The sequence below is a fragment of the Mus pahari genome, chromosome 18, assembly GCF_900095145.1.
Source record: "Mus pahari chromosome 18, PAHARI_EIJ_v1.1, whole genome shotgun sequence".
Lineage (NCBI taxonomy): Eukaryota > Metazoa > Chordata > Mammalia > Rodentia > Muridae > Mus > Mus pahari.
The window spans coordinates 23,883,685-23,896,533 of NC_034607.1; the positions used below are offsets into that span (position 1 = coordinate 23,883,685).

Sequence of the window (12,849 nt, forward strand, 5' to 3'; positions counted from 1 at the left end):
AAAAAAAAAAAAAAAGACAAGCGAATTTGGTGTATACAGCGGCCAGCAGCAGAGGGGAAGGAGGGGACGTCTTAGTGGGGGAAGGAGGCCTGACATGTTCGTTTCCCTTCCAGCTGGACATCAGCGGAAAGCTCTATCTGGCTCCTTTAACCACGGTAGGAGGTGGCTGGGGGTGGGTGGCCCAGTGGTTCCCTGGGGCATGGCGGGTCCAGCGTCCCTGCTTTCCTGACCTCCGAGGACTGACCATGTCCCTGTCCCGGCCAGTGTGGAAACCTACCCTTTCGCCGCATTTGCAAGCGCTTCGGCGCGGATGTGACCTGTGGTGAGATGGCCGTGTGCACGAACCTGCTCCAGGGACAGATGTCTGAGTGGGCTTTGCTCAAGCGCCACCCCTGTGAGGACATCTTCGGGGTGCAGGTCAGTGTTGGCCCTGGAGGAGGTTGCCGTGTTGGGGAGCAGTGCTGTGGCCTTGCCTTCCCGCTGTGTTGGGGACGGCCAGCCACTGAGCAGACTCTGCCTGCCCGGTGCAGCTGGAGGGCGCGTTCCCTGACACCATGACCAAATGTGCCGAGCTCCTCAACCGCACCATTGACGTGGACTTTGTGGACATCAATGTGGGCTGCCCCATCGACCTCGTCTACAAGAAGGTGATAGCTGCTCTGTCCTGGAGCCTGGGCTGGGTGTGGGCCAAGCCGGGGACCCTGCCCTGCTGGTCTTGTGCCTCGGTTTCCCCATCTGGACACGGAGCACACTGAGTCAGGCGACCGGCAGTTCAGCTCTATGCGGGTGCCTACAGGGAGTGTCTGTGTGTCTTGGAGTTGACCGGGGTCTCTGTGCCCCACAGGGTGGTGGCTGTGCACTCATGAATCGCTCCGCCAAGTTTCAACAGATCGTGCGGGGCGTGAATGAGGTAACCCGGGCCCTTGAGCGCTATGCCTCTCCTCTGTCCCCACATGATTCTGCGATGTAGCCTCCAGTCCCGCTGTTTGCTCCCCCTCTGCCCCTGTCCTCAAAGGTGTTGGACGTACCACTGACCGTGAAGATGCGCACAGGCGTCCAGGAGCGTGTGAGCCTGGCACACCGACTGCTGCCCGAACTACGGGACTGGGGTGTTGCATTGGTCACGGTGGGTGTCGGGCAGTGTGGTCACACCTCAGGATTCCTGTGGCTCCCCCGCTCCCCTGTTCTGTCTCTCTGTCTGGTTTCTTGCTGTCTCTCTGTGTCCCCTCCTGCCCTTCACCTCTTGATCCCCTCAGCCTATTACCTCCACCTTCAACCCTCAGTACTGCTCCCCCGCCCCCAGCTCCATGGCCGCTCCCGGGAACAGCGCTACACCAGGCTGGCCGACTGGCCCTACATAGAACAGTGTGCCAAGGTGGCCAGCCCTATGCCCCTGTTTGGTAGGTACCCAGCACCACTAGGGTCACATCTTTCAACTGGGAAGACTGGGAGGATGCTGGGTCCCTAGGAAATCTCCAGACTGATTGATGATGTCCCCCATGTCCATGGGGCCTGCCACTGTCAAGACTCCAATGTGTCTCCTCAGGAAATGGGGACATCCTTTCATTTGAGGACGCCAACTGTGCCATGCAGACAGGCGTTGCAGGGATCATGGTTGCCCGGTGAGCAGCAGCCGGGCTGGGGCAGCAGTGCTAGGACCTTCTGCACCCCTGTGAGGGCGAGGCCTGGCTGTTGAGGTGAAGGGCTTGGAGGCGCAGGTCATCACTGAGCGTCTCCCTCTGTAGTGGTGCCTTGCTCAAGCCCTGGCTGTTCACGGAGATCAAAGAACAGAGGCACTGGGACATCTCATCCTCCGAGCGCCTGGACATCCTGAGGGACTTCACACACTACGGCCTAGAACACTGGGGTTCTGACACACAAGGCGTGGAGCGGACCCGGCGCTTCCTGCTTGAATGGCTCTCCTTTCTTTGCAGGTGGGCATTGAATAGGCAAGCAGCTGGGGTAAGCGATTGGAGCCTCGGGCCTCACTCGGCCTTCTTGCCTCCTCTACCCTCCCGACCCACAGGTATGTGCCCGTGGGCCTGCTTGAGCGACTCCCACAGAAGATCAATGAGAGGCCACCCTACTACTTAGGCCGTGACTACCTGGAGACACTCATGGCCAGCCAGCAGGCTGCAGACTGGATTCGCATCAGGTACCCATTGGCCAGGGCTCTGCGAATTGATGCTGGGAGGCCCAGGCCTGACCTGTCCCTTTTGTCCCCACAGTGAGATGCTGCTTGGACCAGTACCTCCCGGCTTCGTCTTCCTGCCCAAGCACAAGGCCAATGCCTACAAGTAGCCAATACAGACAATAAATTTTATTCTTCTATCATTTATTTTGTTGGTTTTTTGAGACAAGATCTCCTGTTGTCTGGGCTGGCCTTGAACTCCTGGAATCCTAGGCATGCACCGTCCATCACACTTGGCTTTTTTTTAGGTGTCCTGAGGTGGCCTTGGCTGGTACCTGGTCCCCATCTGCACTGTTTTCTGACTCCCAGCTGTCCTGTTTTGCTGGCCAGTGTCCTTGTGACTTTGAATTAGGTGACTTGCATGAAGGCAGCAGCAGCGACCTGGTTCAGGGAGCAGAGGGAGTCACCTCTTGCCCACCCCCTCCCCCCTTTCTCCCGGAACCCTAGTGATGAGCCTGCCCTGGACTGGAACCCTCCACCTAGCAACGGGGCAAACAGAACCCAGAGGGACTCTGTCCCCAAGGTGCCTCTGCTGCCACCCGGGCCCCCCCGGGGTGGCCTGTCTCACCCATGCAGCATCCCAAAACCCTGTACCCCCCAGCCATACCCCAGGAAGGCTTCAGCCTGCAGAGCCTGGAGGGCCCTGAGGTGCCAGGTGGCCCAGAACCCCTTCCCACCGTAGGTACGATGGTGGTGGTGGGCAGGGGTGTGTGATGGCCATGGGGCCTGGGCTCCTGCCCCACCCACCGGGCGCCTTTGTCCACAGCCAATGCTAACCTGCACTATCAGACCCCCGGCTCGGACCAGGATGTGCTTTCGACCCCTCCGGCAGGTATCAGCCAGCTCCCCTGAGCCCTGCTATGCGCAGGCTCCATACTCACCCGAGATAAGACCCTAAAATGACCCTGGGTCCCCTCTGTACTCCAGACAGATTTCCCCATAGCCAAACTCACGTGCCACATTTCAAAGTGACACTGGAGATCAGGCTGAAGCCTGCTTTGGTGACAGCAGCTGCTACTAGGCAAGGCTTTCTGAGAGGCCTGGGCACCCAAACTCAGGTCGCTGTTCCTCTGAGAGGCATCAGAGGAGAGAACCCCAACAGTTTCTGTGTCTTGCCCCCCACGCGTCCTCAGATGACTGGCAATCAGAGCCAGCTCACAAGGCTCCTCTCACAAGGCTCCTCTGAGGTCAGGCCTGTGTCCTATGTGCCTGGGCTTTGGGCACCCGGCCCCCTTCCCCAAGGCCCGGTTGCCCCATGGAGCTCCACTCAGGTGTCCGCCACCCACAGGCTTCCAGATGGCTCCCTGCGGCTGCTTCTTCGACCCCCGCATCTACCGCATCGAGTGGTCCACCTCCGACTTTGGCCAGTCATCCCTGTACAAAGTGGCAGTGGCTGGGGGTCCTGCCTTTTCTGGTGGCTACTTGCTGGAGGCCCCTTCCTACCTCAAGGCCCCAGGGCCGCCACCTCTGCTGTACCCCCACTACCAGCCGGCCCCCAGTGGGCCACAGTACCTCACACATTACCTTCCAGCGGAGGAGCCTGTGCCTGAGGCTCTGGGCTTCATGCGGGACGGAGGGGGGCCTCTCAACTTCATGGAGATGCTCAGAGACCGCCTGGCACCTCCGCCAACCCCTAAAGAGACTACATCTCCCTTGCTTATCACAGTCCCCACGGCACACACGCTGCCACCCGGGCCCTACGGCCATCTCGGTGGCCAAGCCAGCCAGTTCCCAGGACCCCAGGTGACCATGAGGCCCATTGAGGCTTCCAGGGAGCTGCAGAGCAGTGGTGTGGCCAGGCCAGGTCTGCGATTCCCTCCTGGGCCTGTAGAGCCCAAGGTGGCCAAGGTGGAGGATGTCCCCGCAGTGGGCTCAGGCGAGACCATGCCTCCTGAGGTGGCACGTGCGTTCTTCCTACCGGACAAGGTCCTTCTCGAAGATGCCATGAAACTTTTTGATTGTCTCCCTGGTGGCACTGAGCCTGAGGTGGCCTTGCACAGGGGTCCTGGCCCTGGACTGCGGGACAGTGGTGGCGGTGGGGATGACTTCCCAACAGACATCCGCTCCCTGCACCTGCCAGATGACCTGCTGTCCTTTGACTACAGTGTCCCCGAGATCCTAGATGCGGTGGCCAACGTGGACTACTTTTTCAGCTTCAAGGCCTTGGATGATGAGCTGTCGGTGCCACATCTCGGGGTCCCTGACACTGACACAGTGGCTCCTGGCCCGCCGTCCCATCAACTGGGGAAAAAACCCAGCACGCCCACCAAGAAAGGGAAGCCAGGCAGCAGACACAGCTGACCACAGGCACAGCTGACATAGCCGCCGCAGGACCCAGGCTGGACCTGGGAGCCACCCCCAATTAAAGCGATTTGATCTCTCAGCTGTGTGTGGACACGTGTCCTGTGGCCACGACCAGGCAAGCCTGCTAAGACTTCGTGGTGAGGCCAATGGGTGTGGGGGTGGTGGTGGTGGGGGCAGTCACATGCCTTCAGAGTTGAGCCAGGAACCTCAGAATTGAAGTGTCCAATATGGGGGTTGAAGCTGAACGGTTACCCCTGCATTCAGGTTGCCTGGGTAGGGGGGTTGGAGGCCAGTCTGGGCCACAAAGTACAGCCTCATCTATAAGAAATGAGGACGTGGTGCTGTAGCTCAGTTGGTAGAATGTTGGGCCTCAGTTGGTACAGTGCTTGGGCTCAGTTGGCACAGTGCTTAGGGGCTCAGTTGTTATTCACAAGTATAAACTATGTTTGATACATGGTTGTAACCCTAGCACTGAGGAGGTAGGAGGAGACAGGATCCGAATTTCAAGGCCAGCCTGAGCTTTCTGAGACTGTCTCAAGAAGAAAGTCAGTCACCTGGGGCTGGCCATGTTGAGAGGTCTCTTGAGAAGTGGGGTTTTCTTTTCCAGACACCACACCGAGATGGGTTCCCTTGTATGTTTGGTGGTCAGAGTCGTGTCCTGCAAGGAGTGACACTCACCTGGAGAGTGGCTGTCCCCATCCTCCTTCCAGGTCACTGCACCTCACCTGTGCCCCATGAAGCCACAATTTATGGAAGGCAGGCAGGGAGGTCGCCTCTGCTGTTTAGGGGCTTTGGTGTTCTCTGGGGGGAGCTGGGCTCAGCCTTGGAATGGTTGATGGTATGGAGCGTGACCGGGATGGCTGACTGCAGGAGCCACGGGTTGTTTGTGGGGACACGTGTGGGCTTTTGGGCAAGTTGCTGAATGCTGTCGGGGAGGCCTGATGGGCAGGCAGCAGCCACTTTTCTCAAAGGGTGTCCGTCTCCCATGAAGCCACAGAAGTTAAGAGTGTGTGGAAGGGCTTGGCAACCCAGAACCCGCGCGGAGGTAGAAGGACAAAACTGACCTCACTTAGCTGTCCTCTGACCTCCACACCCAGTTACCATGTGCCACCCACGGCTTGCCTCCTGTTCAGGCCCAAGGCTACCACCCACTGGCCCCTCGTTCTCCTCCCCAGCACCTCTTCGTGTTTCTTAAGACGGGGTCTCAGGACGTAGTCCTGGCTATCCTACAAAGTATGTCAACCAGGCTAGCACACCGATTAGACTCCCTCAAGGCATGCACCACCAGCTTGCTCTTCTTTAAGACAGGTCTCCTGTAGCCCAGGCTGGCCTCAAGCCTCTGGACTTGAGAAACGTCCTTGAACTCCTAATCCTTCTATCTCTGCCTGCAGGGGGCTGGGCTGACTGGTCTCCCCTGTGCTGGGGCCCAGAGCCTCCTGTGTGCACCCATCTACTCGCTCAACACAGCTCGGTGTGAGTTCACCAACAGCGTCTTGTGTGAGAGGCATGTCCTGCTCAAGGCTCCTGCAAATGTTTCCTCTCTTCTGGCCAGGGCCCCTACTCCCACCTTTCTAAGGTCACAGTGGAGAGAGACGGCCTTTTCCTGGCGCCTCCCCCATCTAGTGCTGAGTAAGCAGAGTGTTGTGATGGGTTTGGAAGCTTCAGCTGTCTGTAGAGCGATGGACAGGCTTCACATCCCTGCTGTGCATCATGGGAGGAAACATGATGCGGGGAGGAAGTGCTCCAAATTTGGCTGGGGACCCCCAAGAAGTCCTCTGGAAGAAGCACCAACAGAGATAAAAGCTAAAGGGGCAGTGGGCAGAGGCTTCAGATGAAAGGCACAGGTTCGGCCCCTGGCACCACATAAACTGGGCATGCTTGCCCATGCTTGGGGAGGCAGAGGCAGATGGGGCTACAGAGTTTCAGCTGGTTGTGCACACCAGTAATTCCAGCATTTTGGGGACAGAGACAAGGACTGTTGGATCTTGCTGGCCTGTTCCAGTGTTAGTGGGACTGCCTCTTCCAACCTCCTTCTCTGGCTTTATATCATTCGCAGACACTAAAGAAAATGGCTTCCAAGGGATCCTGGGCTGTGTCTGGGGACATTTGTGAATTTCTTGGTTGTGTTTTTATCTGTGGCATGGAGCAGATGGGGGCCAGGAACACTGCTTAGCACTCTAAAGTGCCCCAGAGATTACAATGACACTGAAGGCAAGACACTTGGTCGAAGGCTTGTCCTGAATGCCTGACAGGCAATGCTGAGCTCTGTCACCCCATGACCTGAGCTCATGACTGTTAAGGGTGTGCCAACAGGTCCGAGCATGGGGGAGGGGTCTGAACAAGTCTGGATTCCTTTGTCCTGGGAATGGGCAAAGTCACTAAAGGAGGTAGGGCAGGGCCCAGGGCAGGACCCAAGGATGGAGATACACGAGCCAGACAAGTGGGGGAAACCTAGGAGGCAAGGGCACACTTCAGAGAGAACGTCTCCCTGTGTGGGGGCATTTCCATTTTTTTAAAAAGATTTATTTTATGTATGTGAGAACACTGTCACTTTCTTCAGACATACCAGAAGAGGGCATCGGATCCCATTACAGTTGGTTGTGAGTCACCACGTGGTTGCTGGGAATTGAATTCAGGACCTCTGGAAGAGCAGCCAGTGCTCTTAACCGCTGAGCCATCTCTCCAGCCCCTCCACCCTTTCTTTTTAAACAACAACAAAAAAGTATTTCTTGTGTGTGGGTGCTTTGGCTAGATGTGTCTGTGCACTGTATATGCAATATATGTGGAGGCCAGAAGGGGATGTCATATCTCACAGAACTGCAGTTATAGATGGTTGTAATCCACCCTGTGGGTACTGGGAATCGAACCTGGGTCCTCTGCAGAAGCAGCCAGTGCTCCATCGCTCCACTGACCCATCTCTCCAGTTCCCATCTCTTTAATAAAAGGTTTTTCTCAAGCCATGAAGGACCAGTGTCCCTTGAGCTCTCTCCATCTTGTGGGAGCCCAGAGTTGAAGCAGGTTAGGCCCACCACCACCAGACTCATGTACTGGATACATCTGTGAACCAAGGAGCCACTGGATACACACCCCAAGTTCCTAGGAAAGGCTGACATTTGCCCTCACCCAGAGAAGCACCTGTTGGGTGTCATTTATTCTGTTGGGCCTGGAAGGGCCACCCTGTGCAAGCAGATCCTCCTGTCACCAGCTCCAAGCTGGCCTTGCTGGGGACAAGAAGTCCATCTGTGTCCATCACTCCCAGAAGGGAGAGACCTCGAGGCCAAAGGCTCAGTTTCTGAGGAGCCATAGGGCTAAATGGGAGGCTGGCTGTCCCAGAGTTAGTTTGGAAGACACCCATTAGATCCTCTGGACCTGGGGTAAGGATGGGACCTACCTCCTCAACAAAGGACAACACAGTGCAAGGCAAGAATCCAGTGTGTATTGCTTTCCACAAGGGGGACCCTGGTCAGTCCAGTCACGGTCCGCATCAGTGTCCTGAAGGACACCATCCTTTAAAGCTGTTCTAAGGCTCTGTGTTGGTGACTAGTGCCGCCTGAATGAACAAACACGGACGCCAGGTATGTTGTGATGGACACATTCACAAGAACCTTCTAAGAACGATTACAGCACACAACTATTGGGGGGAACAGCTTTTCAAGAAAAAAAAAAACTATCATATTTCATTAGGCGCTTCCTAGGTGTGAGAGGGCAGGGCTTGTGTTGGGAAAGAATTCTCAACATGGCGACAGGACAGCAGCAAGGTGTGATGTGTTGGGGCCTCTGGAACTCAGGGCCCAGTAGGCATTGGTGTTCATTTGTCCGCAGAGATCTCATGGTCTGGGGCTGGCCACTGGCCACCAGCAAGCATGGCTAGTTTGGGGGAGGTGTCTGGAAGACTGCAGGGGCTCAGGCACTGCCCTGAGCACAGGTTTTGGAGTTCTGTTGGGAGGCGTGGCTATGGTGCTGACCCCTGTGGCTACTTGGGGAAACCCAACACAGGCCCCCCAGGTTATCGTGGTATCAACCATGAATTGGACAGAAAGTCTGTAGTCAAGCAGATGGGCCTGACTGGCCCTGCCTGGAGCCTGTTCATCTTTGGGGGCTTGGACCTGTCCAGGATGAGATGAGATGCCGTTAGCATGTATGATCCAGGGTGTGTGCCTGGAGGTCTTGGCTGTCCATGAGAGGCCACTAGATGCATGGAGACCACAGCGCAGGGGACACACAGAGCCTCCACACAGTGGCCGGAGAGTAGGCTCCACCCCTCCGGGCTCTGCTGGAGTGGGTTTTCTTTGACATGGTGGTAAGTTGGGAGCAGCTGAGTGGGAAAGCCACCAAGGTGGCTGGGACATTTCTGGGGATATGCCTCATGACTCACATACACACAGCAGGCTGCTATATCCTCTGAGGGACAGCCCAGGGTCAGGGCCACTTGAGCAGAGTATGGCAGCTTAAGTGACCATCTCAGTTGCCCACAGTCTCTGGCACCCTGTGGGTGGGGACCCCATGCCACCTTGGGTCACAGTAAACATGGCATCATTGAAGAGGCACTAGTGTGATACAGCTGAAAGTCCAGGTCCCTAGAGGGCCAGGTGACGCCTTCCGGAAGCACGTGGAAGACGCCCAGGGAAGGGGCTAGATGCCCTGCAGTGGGTGGCTGGGGTCACTCCGTTCCCGCTTCACGAGGGGCTCACCCAGGCTGTGGCCATCCACATCTGCCTCACTGCTGTGTCCATCCCCAATGTCCTCTGCGGGGATGAGGGGACAGAGGTACCACTATGAACAGAATGGCCTATGAAACTTGCCCCGCCTTCACTTCAGGTCAATCTGTCCCCATGTCCTGCCTGGTCACCCTTGGGTCATCAACAGGATGGGCTTCTAACCCAGGTCTCCAGTGGTCACTAGCCACTGGCCTCAGCCACCCAGACTGGCCAGTGATAATCTCTCCTCATACCACTAAGCTACCACCGGATGTCACCGGAGCCCATGCCTGGTTGCCAGGACTCCCACCACCTGCACACTAGTCCCTGGGATCCTCAACCCAACACAGAGGCTGCCACAATGTTACCTCTTATAGATACAGTGCAAGGGGCTGGGAACCAGGGCACACCCACCTTTGTCTAGCAGGGTCAGCGACAGGGAGGTCAGATCGTTGAACTGTAAGAGAAGGGAGAGTCACAGGCTTGCACAGATGACAGTCATGAATCCCTCCAGTCAGGACCTAGGGTGAGTGACTAGGAAGGACTGGGCTCTGAGAGGGTTACATGGCTGAACTCCTGCTCTTGCAGGTCCCCCAAGAGCACAAGCCTTTCTATAACTTCAGTTCTTTGCCTTTATAGTAGGTAAATGTGTGTGTATTTGTGCACCTGTGCAGTACCTACAGAGGCCAGAAGGCGACACTAGATTCCCCTGGAGAGGGAGTTACATATAGTCGTTGAGCTACTATATGGGGGTCTGGGTGGATCTGGGCCTCTGGATCACCCTGGCCTCACCTCGCCCATGACGGCAATGGGCGTCTCCCCGGTGGCCTGGGCCACACGGTGCTCCACCAGGTAGAACATGTACTCATCATACAGCAGCCGGATAAGGTGGAAGGAGCCGAAGCTGGCAGCACTGCGTAGGGTCAGGTCACGGATCACCATGGAGCTGGGGACACAGGGACAGAGAACGGGCACCATCACTGGAACTGAGTCTGGGGTATAGGCCTGGCTCCTCTGGGATCTGAGCCTGCAAGCACTGCAAGGGCTGCCTGCTTGAGGCCATCAGGTCCCCAGAAGCAGGGGACAGCCACCCATTCCCAGACTTACACAGGGATATAGGGGGATACAGGTGGGTACAATGCAGTACATCTCACCGCTTTTATGCTTTATTTTTAGCTCTTTTAAAACATACATCTGATTTATCTAATACCTATTTATTTTCAAGACAAAGTCTTTCTACATAGTCGGGGGTGTCCTGGAACTCACTATGTAGACCAGGTTGGCCTCAAACTTAGAAATCCTGTTGTCTCTGCTTCCAGAGTTCTGAGATTAAAGTCACATGCCACATGCACACATGGACACACACACACTTTTTTTTTTTTTTTAACATGTTGCCACCCTGTGGTACACCCTGCGGGTGCAGTGCCCCAGGAGGCCAACTGCCTGGTTGTAACTGCTGCAGATGTTGTAAGACACCACCCGGGTGCTGGGAATTAAATCTCAGTCCATTGAAAGAGCAGAGCCTCCTGTCCCACGTCAGAACTGACATCACAAGTGAAGGCTGTCACATGAGCTCGTCTGTGTTTTTAATTTGTTGTTTTTATTCTTTTATTTTGTAATCTCTCTTTTTTTGAAGGGGTGGGAGTGGGGGAGGTGTCTCATTCTGTAGTCCAGGCTCATGCTGCAGTCACCGTACAGCAGAAACCTCAGGCTTTCTTCCACGATTCCCTCCCACACAACGCTTCAATCAACAGCTTCCTGTGACAGACAGCATGTGACTGAGGGACGCTCTGCAGCAGTGACTGGAGTTTAAGGACCAGACTGACCTAGGCCTTAGCCAGCCCTGTGAAAAACCTCACACTAACCCTGGTTTCCCCCTTGGGCAGTAACTTCAGCCCCAGCCCCACACTCGGAACCGCTGCTCTCTCCTGCCAGTTCCATGTCCACTTGACACAGGCCAGAGACATCTGAGAGGAGGGAGCCTCAGCTGAGAAATGCTTCCAGACGATCGGGCTGAGATCCAGCTGTAGGACGTTTTCTTAGGGGGAGGGCCCAGCCTATTGTGGGTGGTGACCTCTCAGGGCTGGTGGTCCTTGGTTTTATAAGAAGCAGGCAGAGCAAGCTATGAGAACAAGCCAGTAAGCAGCACCTTCCATGGCTTCTGCATTGGCTCCTGCCTCTAGGTTCCAGCCTTGTTTGAGTTCCTGTCCTGGCTTCCTTCTGTGTTGGACTATGATGAAGGAGAAGCCAAATAAATCCTTTCTTCCCCAACTTGCTTTTGGTCACAGTGTTTCCTCGCAGCAACAGTAACCCTAGTTACCACCGAGGCTTCTAACTTTGGGGGGCCACAGTCTCATCCCTGTATCTTGGAGTGTGCAAGGCCCTGAGCAGTCAGCTCTTGTCCGGGAAATTTCAAATGCTATTTTCCTGATGGTCCCACTAGGGATGGTACCTCCCTCTCATGGGCGTGGGGCGCCCCGCTCACCTGTAGAAGGACCACTTGAGCAGGAACTGGCGTGCAGCCTTGGGGAAGCTGGGGCTGCCCGAGTGCTGCTTTAGGACCTGGGTGACCACGTTGTCCAGCCAGCTGGCCCACTGATCCAGCGAGCTCTGCTGCTGCAGGGTGACCTTGAAGTCATGCTCCAAACGCTGCACCAGGCTCTCCTCACACTGGCACACCCACGAGGCCTGCTCCTGCAAAGGCATAGCTGGTGAGCCATGGCTGGCTTCCAACTGCTGAGATGACTCTGAACTCCTGGGTTGATGTGTTGCTGGGGATGGGGCCCATGGTGCATGCTAGGAGGGTGCTCTGCCCACTGAACCCCAACTCTACGTTTCCTTGTTTATGGACAAAGTCTCAAGAGGTAGCCCAGGTTAGCCTAAAACTCCCACCCTCCCTGGCTCAGTCTCCTAAGTGTGATGACAGGCACGTGCCACTGAGCTTCACAAAGGCTCACAGCCTGCTGAGATGATGACCTCGGAGCCTCAGGGCTGTCCTTAACTCTGCAATTGGTTGTACTTTTCTGGCAAGACAGAGCCAGACGCACAGGGTCCAGCAGCTGGGAGCATTTGGAATGCAAACAGACGAGGGCACTGCTTGTTAAACCAGCTACCAAAGGAATCCAGACGCGGTAGGACGTGGTTGGTGGGCTGTGAGCAGACCTCAGACTTTCCATTGCAAACATACAGGCCAAGGAGGGATGAGCTGCCTGCTGCATCCAGCTATGGTTTGCTGGTCAGCCTGGGTGGGGAGGAACAGCCCAGAGCAAGGCAGAGCAAGAGGATGTCACTGCCAAGTCACCTGCACATTGGCAAAGTCCACGCGGTTGAGGTCACTCAGCATCTGGTTAATCTGTGACGTGTTCTGCAACACAGCGCGAGCCGCCTGCGCCAGGTGGTTGAGGGACGTGTAGCGCCGCAGCGTCTGTGCGAAGGCACTTACAACACCCACCTAGGGGGGACCCAGATGACAGGTCAGCAAAGCCCCTGCATGGGGGATAGACAGACAGATGTGCACACAGACACACATAGACACTTGCACACATACAAGCACACCACCCTGCTCCCTGCAGGCCTGTGGAGACTCGGGATAGCAGAGGAGCAAGGGGCAGGATGGGGAACCCTGTAGGAAAGAGGGACCATGTTAGCCCATGTGCC

At 56.2% G+C, this 12,849-nt stretch overlaps 3 protein-coding genes across 5 annotated transcripts in view; 2 read left to right on the forward strand and 1 right to left on the reverse strand.

Moving 5' to 3' along the window:
* Dus3l (dihydrouridine synthase 3 like) overlaps positions 1–2,334 on the forward strand; it is a 5,202-nt gene extending 2,868 nt beyond the window's left edge. Inside the window, exons 4-13 of one of the 2 annotated variants that reach the window (XM_021217894.2) lie at positions 114–155; positions 265–417; positions 531–647; positions 845–910; positions 1,016–1,126; positions 1,304–1,400; positions 1,547–1,622; positions 1,746–1,934; positions 2,027–2,155; positions 2,229–2,334. In XM_021217894.2, the coding sequence (XP_021073553.1) occupies positions 114–155; positions 265–417; positions 531–647; positions 845–910; positions 1,016–1,126; positions 1,304–1,400; positions 1,547–1,622; positions 1,746–1,934; positions 2,027–2,155; positions 2,229–2,301 (1,053 nt within the window). In that variant the 3' untranslated portion in view covers positions 2,302–2,334. Of the gene's footprint in view, positions 1–113; positions 156–264; positions 418–530; positions 648–844; positions 911–1,015; positions 1,401–1,546; positions 1,623–1,745; positions 1,935–2,026; positions 2,156–2,228 lie in introns of both variants that reach the window. The other variant, XM_029531623.1, reaches the window with a different exon arrangement.
* Positions 2,335–2,674: 340 nt separating this feature from the next.
* Positions 2,675–4,574, forward strand: Prr22 (proline rich 22). The gene is made up of 3 exons (XM_021218573.2): positions 2,675–2,873; positions 2,958–3,023; positions 3,480–4,574. Exons 1-3 carry the CDS (start codon positions 2,762–2,764, stop codon positions 4,490–4,492), a joined length of 1,191 nt encoding a protein of 396 aa, XP_021074232.1. The 5' UTR covers positions 2,675–2,761; the 3' UTR covers positions 4,493–4,574.
* Positions 4,575–7,980: 3,406 nt separating this feature from the next.
* The window catches only part of Rfx2 (regulatory factor X2), a 55,105-nt gene continuing 50,236 nt past the window's right edge, over positions 7,981–12,849 (reverse strand). For both annotated transcript variants that reach the window (XM_021217850.2, XM_029531617.1), the window contains exons 13-17: positions 12,494–12,643; positions 11,678–11,886; positions 9,985–10,138; positions 9,607–9,649; positions 7,981–9,240 (exon numbers count right to left, since the gene is read on the reverse strand). In XM_021217850.2, coding sequence (XP_021073509.1) covers positions 9,128–9,240; positions 9,607–9,649; positions 9,985–10,138; positions 11,678–11,886; positions 12,494–12,643 — 669 coding nt within the window. In that variant the 3' untranslated portion in view covers positions 7,981–9,127. The remainder of the gene's footprint in view (positions 9,241–9,606; positions 9,650–9,984; positions 10,139–11,677; positions 11,887–12,493; positions 12,644–12,849) is intronic.